Source organism: Cetorhinus maximus, chromosome 17 (genome assembly GCF_964194155.1).
Source record: "Cetorhinus maximus chromosome 17, sCetMax3.hap1.1, whole genome shotgun sequence".
Classification (NCBI taxonomy): domain Eukaryota; kingdom Metazoa; phylum Chordata; class Chondrichthyes; order Lamniformes; family Cetorhinidae; genus Cetorhinus; species Cetorhinus maximus.
Genome location: NC_135895.1, coordinates 22,782,864 through 22,803,083, shown reverse-complemented (window position 1 = coordinate 22,803,083; position 20,220 = coordinate 22,782,864). Strand labels below are relative to the sequence as shown.

The following is a 20,220-nucleotide window of genomic DNA, read 5'->3' as shown; positions in this document are numbered from 1 at the left end:
TCCTGCAGACCTTTACGATGAGGCCTTTTTCCTGAAAATGGCCAGGAAGATTATTATAAATTGAGTCAATTGGAGTCTTGCTCAGAAGCCCAACAGTTAGATATCACAGCATGATATTGACAGGGACTTGGGAACTGATTTCACGTATGCTTTGCAGTTGGATAAACGTTTGGTAAAAAGGGAAGAGAGTCACAAGCAAGAGCTGTATGTTATTATTGGAGGGAATTAAAGTTGGATTGGATAGAGAGTAATATGGAATTGAGCTTTATAAAGAAAATAATAACTTGCACAGCATATTTATATAGGGTAATTCATTACACATCCAAAACCTTCCTTTCTAAAAAGAATTTGTAAAGGTTTGTTTCATTATTACACTTGAATTGGAACTAATTTGGTTCCATATTCAATAACTTGTTAAAAATGTCTACTTCTGATAACCATTGAATTGAAGGACAGTTTGAGGAGGAAGCTATTGATCTATATAATATAATTCAATTTTTTTTAACACCAGCATTTATAAAAACATGGTACAATAATTATCCCTTCTGAGGATGAGCAATTTTAAATATTATAAACATTCATTGAACAAAGCCAATAAAGAATTTATCAGAGACAAATGACTTGAGGTAGAGTATTTTCAACAACTGGTCTGGGCATAAAATTTTAGCTTTATCTGACAGCCATTTGCCCAGAGCTGCAATTTCCAATATTTCCATATACCTAATGCTACTGCTGAATGAGATTTAAAGTAACAAGTAATAAAATTAGACTATTGACAACACAATAAAACCCTCCTATTGTCATTTCTAATTTATCAGCCATAAAAGTAACAAATAACAAAGTGTGCAACTTCCTAGGACTGTCCATCTTACAAAAAGGAAGTTTTGCCAATAGCGAAAAAGGATTATAAATGTAATAAAAATTCTTTAAAAATAATGGGACCAAAATCTTCCGGTCTCCAGATCCTCAGAGACTGCACACGCAACTGGGATGCGCTTTGAGACTCTGTGCAAGTCCTGACAAATTGGCCTATGTGGGAAATGCCTGGGAAGTTTCAACTTCCAATGAGCAATTCCCCTGCTCCCCGGGATCCTCCGTAAATGTCTCCGACTCTGATTTAGAGTCAAGACTTGGAACAGTTCTGAGCTACTCACCTGGATAGTTACCCAGGAAATGTTGGAGAAAAAAACTAGTTTAACTCCTGGGTAACTACAGAACTAACCGTAGTATAAAGGGGGAACAGATGGGATATGCTAATGTATGATGTAGATGATGATGTACCACTGACATCAGTCAACCATGGGCAGAAATTTTTGCTTGGTGGGCAGGCACTTGCCTGAGCCGCTCAAGCGTGAAATGACATGCGTTAACATCGGACGAGCGTGCTGACATCAACGCGCAGTTGCACGATAGTTCGGTCAGCGGGCGCGTGCCGGAGTTGGCAGCACGCCCGCTGACAATTAAAAGACCTGTTAAGGCCATTAAGTAATCAATTAAATTGAATTTTTCATTGGCTATCCAACCGAACGCAGGCGAAAAGGCCAAGCGGCCCTGGCATTTTTTTGGAAACCTCATCCACGGGCAGGATGAAGTTTCCAAAATGAAATAAGAATAAAATAAAAACATTAATTTTTCATTAATAACATGTCCCTGCTCATGTGACAGAGTCACACGAGGGGACATGTTTTATTACATTTTTATTTATTTATTTCATACCTCTTCATCTTCCTGAGGCAGCTCTGTGCCTCAGGGAGATTATGAAGCGCTCATTTGCACGCATGCGTGAAGTTCACCTGCTCATCCTCCACCACCTGCCCCCACCGCCCAGCACAAGCAGCGCTCAGCCTTAATTGGCCCACCAGCGTGAAATTGTAGTCTGGTGCCGATCGCAGGTGGTGGGTTGCTTCCTGACCACCCCTGCCTGCCCCCGACATGCACCCTGCCAAGAGCAAAATTCTGCCCCATGGGCAGAATTTTCCCCCCCGTTGAGGGGGGAAAGTTCAGGAGCGTGCTGGCACGTCTCTGATCAGCGCCCCAGTTCGGAGGCATGCCGCCATTTTACGTAGGCTGGCCAATTAAGGCTCACCCAGCGTGACGTCCTCTAGGAAGCGCTATGTGGGTGGGGGAGGATTCCCTAAGCCGACAGTGTACTCTTTCGCGCCTGCACGCTGCAGAGCGCACTCATCTCCCTGAGGCTAAGTGCTGCCTTAGGGAGATCTGCGCCAAATTCAAAAATGTTAAATATAGAAAAATAAAATTTCCCTGACATGTCCCCTCATGTGACACTGTCACATGAGTTGGGACATGTCCATCACTTTTAATTAAACTTTTATTAAGTGTTTAAAAGCCTGCATGAAACCTCATCCCGCCCGTGGATGAGGTTTCATGCTTTTTCTAATACCCGCCAGGGCTCCCGGCCTGCCCGCCAATCTTAAGATTGGATGGGCAGGTCCATTAACTATTTCAATTAGTTTTTAAATGGCCTCACTTGACCGTTGACAGGTCAGCGGATGCACAACTGACTTGGCTGCACCCCCGCCGACCTGAAAATTGAAATGACGTGGGGTGACGGGAGTTCCGCCTGACATCACCTCGCATCATTTTATGCGTCAGCGAGCGGGCCCCACCTGCCGCTTGCCGACCTCAATATCCTGCTCCATGTGTTAGACTCGAGAGAGAGAGGTTGGAACAGCATGCCTAAGAGCAACGTGCCTACGCTATTCTGTTTACATGTAGTACTAATAAACAAGTGTTTAGCAGATACCAAAGTATGACTCCAGTCTGTCTACTAACCACATACCATGCCTAGAGTCCAAGATAGGAGGACCATCTCAGGCAGCAGTGGAGGCATTGATGTAAAAAAACACATTGGTGTTATCGAAGGAACCACAGAGTGAAGAACACCTTGATAGCAGCAAATAAATCAATAGAAGGAGTCTGGCACAATGGACAAAGGTAACTATGACTGTCCTCATGAGCAGTCCCTGCCCATTTGACTTCCTTCAGAGGCCATAGAGATGCCAGCAGGGAGAGTTATGGAAACGCCATTTTCCCCAGTATCAAGCTGCATCAGGACTTCATGTACAAGAGCAAAAGTTTCAAGTCAGTTCCTTTCTTTAAGCTGTAGTTCCAGTAGCAGATGACATTCTCCTAAGGCAAGGGATGAAGGAGTTCATTGCAGACTTTGATGCCATTCTTGAAGCCTTTGACATGTATTTTAGACCAAAGCGAAACTTAGCAATTGATCTGGTCCGGTACGGGACGCAGGCTGAACTCTGGAAGAAGTCAGGTTCTAATGCAGTGCGACTCCAAGGCTTCACATGACTCTGTTGACTGAGTAGGCCCACAGGAAATGGTCCCACCCACAAGAAACCCCCGATAACCAGGCGAAAGATGGGAAACGCCACTTCAGCAGACATTTTGAGATGCTTCCATTGTAGCGCAAAAACTCAGTACAGATGCCTGGACTGCACAGCAGGGTGCGCTGAATGCTTCTAGTGTGGTAAAACTGGACATTACAAGCAATTCTGCAAATCCAACAACTTTAGTCGAGGTAAGAAGACAAGGAAATATTTATGGGGCAGGATTTTTAGGTCAGTGGGCTGGCGCGATTAGTGGGTCCAGGATTGGCCGAGGAATGAACCGCTGCCTGCGATCATCCCCCGACCGCGATTTCACGCTGGCTGGCCAATTAACGGCCAGCAAACGTGAAGCACGCGCTGAAATGCTCAGCACTGCCGGGGTGGGGGCGGGAGGAGGGCGAGCGCTGAATGTAAGCTCCCTGAAGGCAGAGCGCTGAAGACTTGAAAACAATTAACTAAAAGTTTTTAAAATCAGGAAAGAAATTTCCAAGCATCACAAATCAGTCACCTGAACATATACATGATAAAAATGCTGCCCATCGATTTTTATTTCTTTTTTATTTAATCATGGAAACCTCATCCCGGCCTTGGATGAGGCTTCATGAAAAATGCAAAGTCCGCCTGGCCGATTCGCCTGTGGCCAACCATGAGGTCGGACGGACCATGAAAAATCGGAGACAATTACAACTTTAATGACCTTAATAGGCCTCTTAATTGTCGGCGGGCGCCCGCCAACCAAAATATTGCGCGAGCATGGGATAGATAACGTCAGGACGCTCGCCCGGTGTCGCCTCACACGGCTTCGTGTCCGATCAGGTTGAGCGTGCGCCCACATACCAACCTAAAAATTCTGCGCATGATACACACTCCATCCAAGAGATGGGAAATCAAGATAAAAATGAAACCGCAGAATTCTTAGGGGAAATTGATAGTCTTAGTCCAGACCATTGGTCAGTTACAGTCCAAGTTGAAGACTTCAATGCCACCTTTAAAATTGATACTGAAGCTGCTGTTAACATATCAGCAGATGGTCTCTACTGGCTTCAGCATACATCATACATCAAACTTCAAGGTCCAGGAAGCATTGACCTTCCAATTAGAGGCAGGATTATTGCTCCTCTCTGCTACAAGGAGTGATCGATCATTGATTCTCTCTATGTTCTTCACAATCAACATGCATCCTTATTGAGTGGCAATGTGAGCATACTTCTAGGAGTCCCAGGAAAACCAGATGATGCCCACTATTTGAACGATTCACTGTCCTTCATGCAACAATCTACAACCTTTTATTGAGAACCAGCGTAATGCCAGCCTTCAGAAGCTGAGGAAGTTTATACACTCAGCAGCAAGTTCCTTTCTTTCACGGAGACAGCATCCACTAGGCCCTGGGCAGAGATTGAAACTATGAATGTCTCAGTTCTTCGTGAAGTGAAGCCAGAGGTGGTGGATACAGAAGGTGCTGCAGCAGTCAGTGACCATCACCATGAAGACCTGCTGGACATGAATTGGCTTTTCCTAGAAAATCACTTCCTTGCTCATCACGAGCAAGAAACCCTTGCAGTACTGAGTGAACTATTGGATGTTGAGGCCCTAGAGGGTAATTTGTCTTTCTAGTTGATAGACGCACCACGTGAAGTTTCTGTTGTCTTTTTAGATGAGTCAGCTGTGTTTGTAGTGGCTGATCGGCATTCAGATCTTTGTTTCACTGAACCTACCAATGTATTGCCTACTTAACCGTGATATTTCATGAAACCTCATGAAGAATCTTCCAGTGGGGATGCCTTGCCTGAGTCTAGGTGACAGCCCATTGAGGATCACACTGCTAAAGAGCTGGTACCCTCCAGGGGTGAAAGTCAATTGGCACCCATACTTCAGTCCCAGTTGGAAGTCTTCTCTCCAGAGCCGGACGTCAGCACAGAAGCTGTGGCAGTCTTTAGCATTTCTGAAGCTGCAGAATCCTGTAGAACAATCTTGTCTCTGAGTTAATTGTCTACAGGAAATTAGTCTTACTATGGAAGATGATACGGCCTTGTTTCCATATCCTCAGCAGGTCTTCCCATTGCCCATGGTGGAGCAACCTCACACAGAGAGAAGTACGGCTCTCTGACCATTGCCTACAGAAAGTAGACAGTCCTCCTGAAATATTGGGAAATCATCCCTTCATCTTTTCCTGAACTTACAGGAATTTTGTTGTCTTTTTTTCCTTCGTCGTCTAATTTCATTGGAATCTTGGATCTTCAATGCATTTTCATTCTTTGATGCTGCAGCGAATGATATGGCTATTACAGTCTTCCCTGGAGTTGAAGATCATTTGCCTTCTGAAGGTCTTTCCTTGTGTGCTTCTAGGGAGCAACAAGTTCCTCAGGAAATCCTCAATTCTTCTCTTCTAATCCCAGAGGAGCCAAAGTTCGATGCTCTTCAGTCTTCTCTCTTGGATTCCAGTCTTTTGTTGAAAAGGCTTTGTTATAACCTTGCAGTTTAGTCATCCCCCAACCTACACTCTGCTTCCCAGCAGTGCTGCTAAAGTGCTGTCTGATTCTGCAGATGATGATGTCCTACCAGATGCAGAAGAAAGCCTCAGTGTTTCCAAGGTGTCTCCCCTAAGGGCTGAGAATACTGTGGGAGATTGAATGCCCCAGAACTTGGGGAGGGGAAGATTAGAGTTAGAGTTGTGTGGAATCTGTGGTTGTAGAAATGGACTTACAGAAGTGCAATGTAAATAGTTAATGATATAGTTTCATGTTATTTTTGAAAGTAATATAGTATTCTTGGGGGAAGGTGCAGTGTAAAGGGTTAACAGATGGAATATGCTAATGTATGACATAGATGATGAAGAACGACTGACATCAGTCAGTCATGTGTTAAACTCTTACAAAAGAGGTTAGAACACCGTGCCTAGGAGCAATGTGCCTACCCTGTAACCTGTTTAGAAGTAATACTAATAACCACGTTTTAAGCAGATATGAGAGTACAACTGCAGTCTGTCTACTAACCAAGTACCATGACGAGAGTCCAAGATAGAAGGGCCATCTCAGAATACTGATTCCCCTCAATCGCTCACTCTTACCCACCCCCAATGGCCTCCTGACCCGACTGCCACCTCACCCACCTGCCACACCACCCACCTACCATCTCACCCACCAACCCTCTACCCATTTACCCACCTGCCACCCTGCCCACCTGCCATCTCACCCGCCTGTCACCCTGCCCACCTGCCACCTAACCCACCTGCCATCTCACCCACCTGCCACCTAACCCACCTGCCATCTTACCCACCTGCCACCCTGCCCACCTGCTATCTCACCCACCTGCCAACCAAACCATCTGCCACCTAACCCACCTGCCACCTCACCCACCTGTCAGCCCCTGCCCACTTGCCACCTCAAGCACTTACCCACCTCACCCATCCTACCTATTTACCCACTTACCTCACCCACCTACCCACCTGTCCATTCACTCACACCCATTCACCCACTCACTAACATTCAGACTGGACCTTTAAATTTCCGGTATGGTAGCTGGTGCTGTAAAAAGAGGGCGTGTCTTCTCTTCCCCTCGACTCTACTATGCTGCGATGAAGCTCTCTGAGTTGACACTGCACATCACATTTCTGGGGAAGCTGGGCTTTGAAGGAAAGGGAAGAAAAGAGCAGTGCCAAGTCAGGAGAATGTTCAAGCAGAGTGACAATCTGATGATGATTGCCCTTCCTCAGGAGATCTGAGCCGTGAGTTTGCATTTCTTATTCACTTATGGTCTCCTTTCCACAACGTAGGTTGATCCTTGAATTTTAAAAACTCCTGAGTATGCTAGATTCTCAATAAATTTGCTCATGACTCTCCCAGCTGCCAAAGGCATGTATATTTTTGCTGTTATTGCCACCAATTTAGGTTTTCCTTTTCTGCCCATATCAGTGGCTGCATGTGTATTGTATTGTTGCATGTAGAATTCAAAATCACAGCATCTGAAATTTAGGATTTTTTTTGCTCTCTGTCACTGTGTTACTCTGAGGTTTGAATCTTGTGACACTGTACGGCAGGTTCTTTTGACAAATATCAGTTAAAGAAACGATTCACCATGACTAGATGATCACACTAAACATCAGCTGTTCGATCATGGTGTTGTCAGTTAATCCTGTCTGCGTTTTCGAAGGAAGCAGAAGACATTGAACCGACAGAAATTGAGTAAAGATGGCTTCAACCAACCCATCACATCCCAAACTTCTTGCTTGCATTTCCTTTGGTTTTATTTTGTGCAACTACAATGTACCTAGTAGCCATGGAGAACTCAGTGTTGGATGTTGTTAGGAGAAGCATCATTGAACCCCATGAACGCCCATTGTGTTATGCTGTATGGTAATTTTAATTGCAATGAGGTCAATGTGTAATCCAGTAGTTAGTCTAATTGGTCAGTACTTGCTATGTGTATTGAGCACAAACAGATCTGTAATATTACTTTGTTGGATCACTCCACTTTCATGGCTGCTGCAAGTCCTCTTTTAAGCTTGTCACATTTTTCCCTTTATTCTTGAAGCGATCATTTGCTCCTTCTGGGTTTCAACTGAAGTCTTTGTGGTTCTGTATCGACTTCCTTGGCAAGAACAGTTTGCTTAGCCTTTCACCTGCTCGGATTTCTATTTTCTCATTGAGTCTCCAATGAATACCTAAGGTTAGTTTTGATGGGGAAAAACTCTGGGATTACTGGTATAATCTTCTGATGGAAGGAATGAAAGCAACTTCAGTGTGAACTAATGTTAGAAATGAAGGAAAAGGACAAATGGACTCTCCTTTCAGAGCAAAAACACTGGTCGAGATTCCTTGGCTGGACCGGATTTGAGTAAGAAACATAACAAGCACTAGAAGAGGTGTTTTCATACCAGGTGAAACTAAATGGACTGTTGCTCCTTGGGATGCTATCCTCCTGGTGAGTATATAGGATTCAGTAATCTCGCTTGCCCACTTTGATCATCAAGAGATGATCAAAACCAAAGCCTTTTTTCAGGAACAAAGTTTAGTTCCTATTATATATTATATAATGCACAATAAAATAGAAGAATCTAATTAAAAGATATCTCTGCTGTCAGGTGACAACTGTTCACATAAGACAGCACCATGCGCCATACATGATTTCCCTGATAATCCATGGCAGAGAAAGTTGGTGCTGACCTTTGGGAACACTTTCCATCAAACTAACTCTTAGCAGTTGATAATTTGTCCTAATTTCCAGCAAGCGGAAGTAACCAAATTTCCGGCTGTGAGAGCCACTGTTGCATGGATCTCCATTGCAGAGTTCAGAATTGCAGCAATTTGCAGAGCAACTTGGATTTCACTGCCATCAAATTGCACCATAATGGCCAGCCACAAGGTCTGAGACTCAGAGATTCATGAAAGCAATCAAGGAATGTGTTCAGACTGCTCAGTTGGACACTTTATCTTGGCAGTAATAGTGTAGGCAATTCCTGTGTAAATAACTACCATCTACGCCTCACTGCACTATGGGTGAAGAAACTGCAACAACTATGCTCCATCACAAACTAGGAATCACAGTACCTCATGCTGTCACATCCAAGTAAAACGATAAGATTGTGAAGAAAAATCACAAGGCTAAGGCAGAGGTGAAGGATTATGCTGTTTGGGGTGCCATGCCCAGCCTAGTGAAATCAGGTTTGGTGATCATCCCTTGTGAAGAAAACAAATTCAAACTATTTGTCTGCATTCTGATTTTCTGACTTAGTTCAACTATAACAACTCAAATTACCAGAAATGTGTTTTTCAAATACTACCATGACTAGATCTCATCATTACTGGTATTCATGCAGACTGAAAATAGTATTAATTTTAGTCTCTGAAGCAGATAATCCAGCCATCTGTCTATTTGCAACATCCCTTTCAGAAATAGAGGAGACCTTTTTCATACCTAAACTGTGATTTTCTTGAAAATTCTGGCTGTTTCGTTTTGAAAGTCTTTTTTTTAAGAAAATGTCAGTCTATTTTAAAGGAAGGGCTGAATGGAGTGTATGCAGACACTAGAGGGGGATCTTGGGAGGTTTTGTTGCAGAACAACAACCGTGCTGGCATCATATAACTTGTAGGAATCTTTCCTACAAACGTTCAGGGCGGGGTCAAATATGAGTCCCAACCCCACAGCGTCGACACCAGTCGCCCGATGTTGATTTTGCTTCGATTGGCCAATTAGATTGGCTACAGGGCACGCTCAACATTCAGTTAAGGACAGTAGGTGGGCTCCCAAGGCATTGGGGCCAATAGGAGGCCCTCTAGCATGGAAGGTACTGCAGCCTGCCATTGCAGGTAAGGGAAAGAGAGGTTGCCTCTATCTTGAGGCACCTTTCAGCAGTCTTGAAAGGTTTTGAAATTTAAAAATGGTCGCAGTGGCTGTACCACAATTCTGGAGGGGGATCCCATGCACTGAGCGGCCTGTGGCCAAAGCTATGGCCAGATAGGTGGGGAAGAACCTCCAAGTCTTTCTGGAATGCTGACCTCACCCCCCCCAATCTTCCATCGGGAGGCTACCTCCAGGCAGCTGCCATGCTCCAGACACCACAGGCCTACAGGACTGAAAAATTCCAGTCAGCCTCTGATCAATGGCCTTAATTGTAAATACCTTAACAAGCTAGCCACCACTTGCAGGTGGTTAGCTTGCTCTGCCCTCGAGCCAGCCTTCCCGAAAATGGCCTGTGAGAGGGATGGTGCCAGAAAACAGTCACGCCAACCGGCTGTGTGAAGCAACAAGCCTGCCCCCTCCGTTCCTACCTGCATTGGCACCGGAAAATTCTGCCCTCGCTCTTTGGAAGGTCAAACAACGACAAGAAGAATGATAGCTTGGAACTAGTTACATTGCATTTCTGTAATCTTAGATTCTGCATGATGTCCAGAATTTATAATGTGATGCATGAGTTCAACATCAAACACTAATATTGCCCTGAAGGTCAGAGTTGTCCTGAGCTTAACAACATTGTTTCTGTCTCTTGTAATTGTCTATTAGATGGAACTAGCAAAAAAAGAAAGATGCGAGTTTTTGCCTTACATGTCACCAAGAAGAATTATTCTGAAAGGTCAGCGCATTTCTGCAATTGAGTTTGTTCGTACAGAGCAGAATGACGTTGGGGATTGGATTGAAGATGAAGATCAAATTATTCGCTTAAAAGCAAACATTGTCATCAGTGCATTTGGCTCTGTTCTCTGCAATTCTTCAGGTAAGCTATTATAAACTACTGTACTTTTTTTCTAAATTATCTCTGAGACACTTTAAAAAGAAGTAAAACTTAATTGTGAAGTTTTATTTCCTCAGGCATTATATTGCTAGATTGTACATCCACAATGGAATATTCCTGACTATTAGTTAAACTGTATTTTCTTCTTTAGTGCCATATTCTGCCACTGATGATAGGTTCTGTACTAATTGAGAACTACTGAACCCACGACTGAAATAAAAATAGGAATTGCTGGAAATACTCAGTAGGTCAGGTAGCATTCTGTGGAGAAGGAAACTGAGTTAACATTTCTGGTCAATGACCTTCCATCAGAACATGACTGAGATGTTTCCATTAGGAATGACCTCTCAACAGGCGCAAACCTTTTCTTAGCACTTAAATTCAATTATCGCAAATATTTTCTGAACAAAAATCCTTCGTTCAGTCATTTCTTCATTGACCTCAGCCTGGTTGAACTGCAGAAAGGATGTGAAATTGGGCACTAAATGAGTGCCATTCATAAATCCTCTTCAACCAAATAAGGCCAGGATTCTTGCGTTAACCATTTACAATGGCCTAATATTTACACAAGATGATTGGATGTGCAGAATTTTTAAAATAATGGTAGAATAAATACTCCATGAATCAGTGAAATTGAAAACAACTTCAGGAATGGTTTATGAATAACCTGGCTGCTTAGCAATATTGTTCTATTTGCACATTATATTGACCTCACACGAGAATTTTCTTAAGTTTGCCATAGTGATTGCACTGTTTGCATAATGTAGCTTAAACGGCAGCTGCAGGTTTCTGCAAACCTACATTGAAAAAAACCTGTGATTTAACGTAAGTAATGTTTGACTCCTAGTTTGTGCTGACACAATACACTCACTCACACCTGTCATGTAACTGATTTTTTTTTCACTCTTGGACAGATAGCCCAAATTTCCTAATAATATAATCAAGGGTCAAATTGTCTCAGTAGAAATAATATGAAAACCCTTCATTTCAACCTGCAGTAAGAGGGAAAGGATTTTTAGAGCATGTTCTGGGACTTTTTTTTCTAATTAAGACTAATAAAAATTAGGAAAACATTTAGAGACTGGTTTATCACTTATAAAAATAAATTCCAAAAGCGTTGTTTGGGGCATTTTAATTAGAAAATGCTTGGCATTGTTTTTTTTTGAATTTTCCTTAACGACCTTCTGAATGATTGGGCAACATTCCCATGTGAATAGCTGTTCAAAACATTGTTTTACTGTAGTTCTGCTTATCTTTATTTGCCAGGTTTCTTTAATGAGTGATGTGATGCTGATTATTGTGGTAAAGAAATGCCTGTGCCCTGATTGGTTGATTGACAATAATAAATCCATGATAATGTCGCACTTTGGTGCACTAAAAAAAATCTAAATTGTGCAACTGTGCCCAAGAATTGCAATGTGTAGAAGTACATGGCAGTGATGACTCTTAAGCAATAACTGTTAACCCTCTATTTTAGAGCTTATTTCATTTGTATTTGAGTAGTCCCCAGTCATAGAAGTGAATCGTGACATTTTGTAGGGGGAGGGGTGGGGCGGGGGGTGGGGGTGGTGTCAAATTGCAGTAAAATCACCTGTACGCTGTCAAAAAAAAACATTAATGAGCTGCTAAAGCTGAAATTACAAAGACTTCAGAAATTGGTTAAACATCACAGCCATTAAACTGTTTACTGAAGCATTACAGATATACTGCAGCTAATGAGCATCTCTGCTATTTAAACAAGTGCAAACTGAACACACGTTACATGGATGCATAATTAGTTAAGGCATTTTGCATTGATAAGAATTTTAGCCTTTCATCTGCTTTAAATTTTCTCAATGCCACACACACACACAATAGTTATTTCAGTAAGTCTTGTTTAACTTGTAGATTTGAACCCTAAGTTTTTCTTTAATCTGTTTTCGGTTGTTTTCCCCACTGAGTCCCCATCTCTTACTTCATGTCTGCTGCCATGAACCCCAATATTACAGATTAGGATCAAATAAGCAAGCTACACATTCCATGGGAGATGTATTACTGATAGAGTCACTGCATCAGTTAGCAGGAAGCATGGGGCCAATATTTCAATTATGGCGCAGTGCCATTGGGACATCTGCTCCTTAAGCACTGAGCATAGCTGCACACAAATGACAATACAAGGTTAGCTCATTTGAATATTTAAATGTTGCTCTTGGCACATTGTTCATTACTTTGAGTTGAGAATTCCTATGCCAGCTGCATGTAAACTATTCAGACCTTTGTGGGGGAAAGAAATTGGCTGAACAAAATTGAGCCCCAACAGCTGTGGAAAGTCGGGCTAACTAAGAATATAATTTAAGAACTTGTTCACTGACCTTCTGGAAATGGACATTGAACAACTGGTGGCCTTTTCCGATACACCAGCTGTATTATCGGGACTAAGTATCATTTGCATTGCAAATTGGGCTTTGAAGCCTCTCAGGCTTAGGGAAGGTTTACTAGCATTACCATGTACTCAGGCAATTGACTACCAAGTAAATCTCAGACCCCCGTATTTATTCTTACAAGACACCACATTTGGGAACTACAGTGCTTCAGATACAATGGCTTTATATCAGTTTCTACATATCTACTGGAATGTAAATTCAGGTGAAGCAAACTTTTGCTATCCCAACACCCACAGCAGAAACCTAATGCTTATGAAACTTAGTATGGCAGGCAGATTGGAGTGGCAGTCTTCCCTGAGGATATCCTATAAAAGTCTGATTGTGACTCTGAAACCTCAACATGTTTAATTTACATGTTTTCTAATGATTTGAAGTTTAGTGCTGCCTGCATTTAACTTGCATTCTTATCCTTGAGTACTACATTATTAGAGGTGCATCCTTTGGACATAAAAGATGTAAAATCAGGATTACATATGGCTGGTCCAATGGCTGTGAATGATTCCATAACACGATTTGCAGAATGTCTCCTGATATTGCAATTCCTCAAACTATTCTACCAAAAAAGACAGATTGTCAGGTCATTTATTTTATTGACCTTTGTCCAGCAATCATGACAGAGCTTTAAAAGTAGTTGATTGATTATGAAGGGTTTTTGTAATATTTTGTGGATATGATGAGGCAAACTTATTGTTCCTTCTCTCTTATGGAGTACTTTTTCCAGCACAAATTAATAGAATACCCACGAACTGGTGTCTCTTATGCCTTATATATCAATTACCTTAAATTAAGATCTGTGCAGATTAAAAGTGCTGAAAGCAACTGGGGTGGAAAATTAGGAATTGCTACTGAAGTAATGAAAAGATTCATCGGGTATTGGATAGCTTCTACAAGTTTGGAAATGTGTCAGCAGATGTGCCTGAACTGTAAAAAGGAACTGAAGGAATTGTGTTATGACCGATGCAGTTGGTAAAGCGGAGTTATTTTTTTTAAATCACAGAAGGAAACTTTAAACAACTGTCATAACCAATAATTTTAAGTGTTATGTTTGAGATGTGAGACTTTAAACTCAGGAATCAGACCACTAGTTCTCGAGGTTTTACATTAAACTAAATGAAACATTTTATTAATTTACACAGGTTAAAATATATGTACACATGGCTACAAATTACTACCAGCATAGCTTTTAACAAATTCCCAAACTAATTTCCATTAAGGCAACAGCAATCCATAGATTTAACCAGACACCAGGCAAAACATTTTCACCTTATGAATTCAAAATGAGGTTCATTTCACTGTGGAGCCAGTTGGAGGCTTGCAGCTGCCTTTTGATCTTACATTGCCTCTGCCTGCCTGGACACCCGAAAACTACTGAAGTTATACCTACCAGCCCCATTGAATTATATTCTCATTGTATCAACAAGCTCTTTGAACGTCGCCTTTTAACAATGAAAACCCTTTCATAATACCAATTTTATTAGTAATATAAACATTTTGCTTGGTAGCTGCTAGAAAGGCATCAATTTTCACCCCACTTCTTGACTGCTCTATCCGAAAAAATGAAAATGCACGCTATCTCTCTTGCATATCAAAACTAGTACATATCAAAACACCCAGACTAGCTGGCTTTAATCCAGTTAAGACACACCTGCAGACTAAATCTCTATTTTAAAACAAAAATATTTTCCAAAATATTATATATATTAATAGCTTCATGACAATTGTTATCCCATTAGGTAGTAGTGAAGCTAGGATAGAGGGATTAGGGAGTGTGGAGGGTGAGTGTGGCAGTGGTTGAACTGCAGATTTGGTGGATTTAGCCTATAACAAGTGCCCTTTGTGAACAACTTCTCCTGCCTGCCTCCCCCTTCCAAATAACTCTGCCTACATTTTTAAGGGAGTAGAACTCAGAGTACTCAGAACCAGACACAAAGTGGGAAACATTTGAGAATAGAGGACTCAGTGGGAACAATTCCGAAGAAGAGCCATATTGGACTCAAAACGTGAACTCTGTTTCTCTCACCACAGATGCTGACAGACCTGCTGAGTTTTTCCAGAATTTTCTGTTATATTTCAGATTTCCAGCATCAGCAATATTTTGCTTTTATTTTACTCAGTGGCTAGCATCGCAGGAAGGGCACATGGCTGGGAACTGAGGAATGTTGACTAGCCCAGACTTACAGACTGAATCTAGAGGCCAAAGAGCTAAAAATGGTAATAGGCTAAGCATTGAAACTGTTTCCCAAAAACTGAAAAATACTTTGTTAGTTTGTCTCAGTAATCATTAAACATCTCATACCCATTGGCCAGGATTTTGCCCTCGTCAGGCAGGAAGCCAACCGCCGCCCGCGATCGGGGCCTGACCGCGATCTCACGCTGGCGGGCCAACTAAGACCCGCCCAGCGTGAAACGCGCTCTGCAGCGCTTAGCGGGTGCGTGCAGGAGAAGCTCCCTGAAGCACAGAGCTGCCTCAGGGAGATGAAAGTTTTAAAAATTAAAAATAAAGAACTTTAAAATGTTACAAAACATGTCCCTGCTTGTGTGACTGTGTTACATGAGTAGGGACATGTTATTAATGCAATGTTAAAATTTTTATTTAATTTTTAATTGCTGTTGGAAATCGCATCCCACCCGTGGATGAGGTTTCCTGAAAAATCCATAGGCCGCTTGGCCTTTTCGCCTGCCCGCCAATCGTAAGGTTGGACGGGCAGCAAAAAATTTACTTCAGTTATTACCTTAATGGCCTTAATAGGCCTTTTAATTGTTGGTAGGCGTGCTGCCGACTGTGGCACGTGCCCGCCGACTGAAATATCGCGCAAGTGCGCAATGACATCGGGACGCTCCACCGACGCCATTTTAGGCTTGTTTGGCTCAGGTGTGCGCCAGCCCAATGAGCTAAAAATTCTGGCCATTGTGTTGGTTGGTTCCTAATCCTTGGTGCTTTGCAGGCTTTGGGGCTACATGGGTTAAATTATGTGGGCAAGTTTCATAGACTGCTTGTATTTCTTCAAGTATAGAATGATAAGGGCTAGGTTGGTAGAGAGAAATCATTTTCTCTGGTAGGGGAGTCTGGAACAATGGAGTATAATCTGAAAATTAGAGCTAGCTCATTTAATGATAATGCCAGGAAGCACTTTTTTCACACAAATGAAAACCTGGAACTACCCAGTGAAGAAAGATGTTGAGGATGTGGTCAAATGAAAATTTTAAAACTAAGGCTTGGATTTTCTGGACCTGCCATGGCGGAGGGCGAGCCATTCAAAAGCCCATTGACTTTGGCAGGACCAGAAGATCCCACCAGCAGAAGGGGCTGGAAAATTCCGGCTTAAGACTCATAGATTTTTGTTCGGCGACCATAACAAAGATTATGGGCAGAATTTTGCCATCGGCGAGCAGGGGGCGGGGCCCACTTGTCGACGCGTAAAATGACGCGTGATGACATTGGGCGGAACCCCCGACATCATCCTGCCCTATTTAAATTTTCAGGAAGGCGGGGGCGCAGCAAAATCAGCTGTGCGCCCGCCGACCTGTCAATGGCCAATTGAGGCCATTGACAGGATCATTAAAACAATTAAAGGACCTGCCCGTCCAACCTTAAGGCTGGCGGGCAGGCCAGGAGCCCCGGCGGCAAATAGAGAAAACATGAAACCTCATCCAGCGGTGGGATGAGGTTTCATGCAGGGTTTTAAATATTTTAATTAAGTTATTCTGTAAATTATGAACATGTCCCATGTCGTGTGTCACATGAGGGGAACATGTTAGGGAATTTTTTTTGTCTATTTTTAATATTTTTCAAAGTGGAAGCGATCTCCCTGAGGCAGCACTTAGCCTCAGGGAGATGTGCGCTCTTTCATGCGCATGTGCAAAAGAGCACACTCTCGCTTTTAGGGAATCCTCTATGTGCTTCCTGCCGGACGTCATGCTGGGTGGGCCTTAATTGGCCTGCCCACATAAAATGCCGGTGCGCCCCGCTTCGCTGGCGGAGATTGGCTTCCCGCCCGCCGTAGATTGGGTCGGGCCCGCCCACCCGACAGGCAGAAAATTCTGCCCTATGTGTGGGTAGATGGAGCTAACGTACAGACTAGTCATGATCTAATTGAATGGTGGAACAGGCTCAACAGCTGAATAGCCTACCCCGTTCCTGTGGCCGGGATTTTCCATGCCCGCCAGCGTCGGGCGTATTCGGTGGCGTAAGTAGACAATACAGTGAGAAGGCCCAGAAGCCGGTTTCACTTGTCATGAAACCAGTTTGCAGTCGTCCGTTCAGCCCGTCGCTGGCGGGCTGCATTCCTTGCCATCGGACCTCGGGAACCTCATTGTAATGCATCAGTATGTCATTGATGGCCAGCCTGCCAGTCTGACCCACCCCCACCCCACTGCTCGATTGTCTGCCCACGTTTCACAACAGCATATATAAGGCGTGCAATTGGCGGGGGCCGCATTTCACTCGAGACTTCAAGGTTTGTTTGCCTATCTTGCTTTGGTCAGCGCTCACAGTCATCTGCGCCAGGCTTCACAGACAACACCACATCACTTTTATGATGGCTAATGGGCAGGCCTCTACCTACCAGGTCAGCTATATGTGGGTGGCTTTTCAACAGCTGCTGGGCTAAGGCTTGCTTGGGGAAGGGGCAGAAGTGGCCTCAGGCAAGGGAAGAGGCTGCAGGACGAGGCCTGTACTGGGGAAGGGGAGTATCCCAAGGTTTGTGTGGGGGGCACATGTTGATCTGTACAAGTGGCGTCAAGATGATGAGGGCTGAGGAGGCAGTCTCCAGCGGAGATGAGGCCAGATGGACATGTGAGGGTGTGTGTGTGTGTGAGAATGGGTGGTGATGTCCCTTGAGCTGGCAGTGAGTGAGATGCCAGTGAATGTGTGATGGGTTTGAGTGTGTGAGTGCTGAGATAGTTGCCATACCCTAGCTGCACAGATGAGATCATTCATCCTCTATCTGCATTGGATGGCCAACCTCTTCTGTGCAGCATTGACACTGATCACCATTGCCATCACCTACTAAGCTGGAGTGGTAATGTAGCTGCCCCTCCTGCAGCCAGAGCGGGGGTAGAGGACATCAGAGCAGGCCTCCACGGCGTCCAAAAGGTGCTCGGGGGCTGCAGTCTTCTTGCCATTCAGGGCCATGTCTTCTTTGCTGAAGTCCTGGGTTGGAAGCACTGAGCGTGGCTGTACTTTAAATGTGGCGCCTGGTGTGATGAAGCGGTGGGGTGACAGCGTGGCAGGCAAATCGGACCTACCCGTCATGGAAACAGTGTGTCCCGGGAATGCATAATTAATGCGGCGGGTTTGGGACAATACAGTGTGAAAGGCCGCCTTTATGGCCAGCGGGAAAAATGTTTCTCCCGCTTGCTACCGCACTTACTGCAAATCTGGGACCATTTCCACTCTGTTTCTGAATACAGGAAGATTAAAAAAAACAGATTTATTGACAGCCAGGTTTTTAAGTGGAAGATTATAAGAACAAGCTGTTGTGCGATTCAGAATGCAGGAGATTATTTTGTCAATATCAAGCAAGACCGCATACTCATGTGGGGTAGCATAGTGTCTTCATTATTTTGTATAATAAAAGCTATTACAAATTGTTGTGGTTGAAATAAAGGAGTCTGATTGTAAATTTTATACTGTGGTTCCTTGCCTTGAAAGAAATCAACTGAATAATTTGTACCTGTCCTTTCTTTGCCTTTGAAAAGACTGGAGAGATGCATGATTGAAAAACATGAATGTCCAGTTAAGATCACAAGAGGGTACTATTGTTACACTGGTGGGTAACACTATCATATTGTTAGATATTGAACAATGGAAATACAGACTAAAATGAGAGATACTTGGAACACTTACCAGTGCTGCTGTATCCAAGAGAATATTGAAGACAAGAATCTAAGCTTGTAACAGCATGTGGATGCTGGTGGAAACAAGGGAGATCCCGGGCAACCAGATCTGCATTAATGCCTGCAACTGGGTGGAACTTTGGGGTGGATTTCACCGGGCACCATATTTCCCCGCACCCCCACCTAAAAAGTTGATAGGAAGCCATCCACCAAAAAGCAGGCTGCCCCGCAGCCATTTTATGCTGAAAGCAGCATTAATTACCTAAGATCAAGACTTCTATCTGGGGAAGAAGTCCCATCTTAGAGAGCTGCTGGCCTATCTCTGTAGGCCCAACAGTGCCAGGTTTGAGTAGTGGCTGCTGCTGGGACTACAGGCAATCCCCAAACAAGAGGAGATTATGGAGCCAAGGTAAGTCTGGGGTAACGGCAAGGCCTGGATGGTAGGCCCCAGTGAGAGGGGCTGCTGGGGCCAGGTTTGACAGGCGGCGCAAGGGGGGTGGGGAGTTAAAGGGTGGAGTATGAACTTGGGTGGGTGTCTCCAATGGGCACAGGGGCCCCAAAGGAGGTCTCCCCCAAACCCTTGCCCAACACCAGCCCACGCAGTAAAAGCTGCTGGGCTACGAACCTGGCCTGGGCCCCTTCTGCTGCCCCGTCCCGTCCCGTGGGCTTGTGACCCAAACCAGTCATATCCTTAAAAGGCACTCCTGAAAATCGGAAACCCAAGGAATGGGGTTGGGAATTCTGAAATCTGGACCCACCTGCCATTTTTAAAGTGCCCCCAAGTCATCAGGACTAGACAAATGATGTTCAAATAGGGTTTGCTATTCTGCACCAAAAACACATCCTACCCATCGTTAGAGGATTGTTCCAATTAAATGAGCCATGTGGTCATTTTTGATCAATTAAGAGGAAGTGCACATATTGTCTATAAATCCAATGATGATCTTTTATATCACCTATTAAGCAGTTTGCAGGTAATTCAACCTATCAATTCCCTATCTGTAACTGGTGGATCAACTTTAATCAACTGACTCTTGGCCAATTGCTCACCCTGGGAGACATTTTAACTCACTCAAAATCCATTCAGTTACACAGAGTTAAAAATGATAGCTTCTGATGATAGATTTCAGTAACCTCCTCACAACTGATGTCAAACTGGCAGGTCTGTACTTTGCTGGTTCATTCTCATCTCTCTCCCTTCTTAACTAGTTGAGCAACATTTACACAGTTTCTGAATTTAGAGGGTTTTGGGAAACTGATTAATCCATTTGTAATTTCCTCACCATTTTTTAATATACTGGAGTATACTATCATAAGTCCCATTATTTTCTCCATTACCATATTTGCATGTTTGAAATCCACGGTTACA

At 43.6% G+C, this 20,220-nt stretch overlaps 1 protein-coding gene across 1 annotated transcript in view; it reads left to right on the top strand.

Moving 5' to 3' along the window:
• LOC144692241 (dihydropyrimidine dehydrogenase [NADP(+)]-like) overlaps positions 1 to 20,220 on the top strand; it is an 812,799-nt gene that overhangs the window by 392,913 nt on the left and 399,666 nt on the right. Inside the window, exon 11 of the mRNA XM_078560835.1 lies at positions 10,362 to 10,572. Coding sequence (XP_078416961.1) covers positions 10,362 to 10,572 — 211 coding nt within the window. The remainder of the gene's footprint in view (positions 1 to 10,361; positions 10,573 to 20,220) is intronic.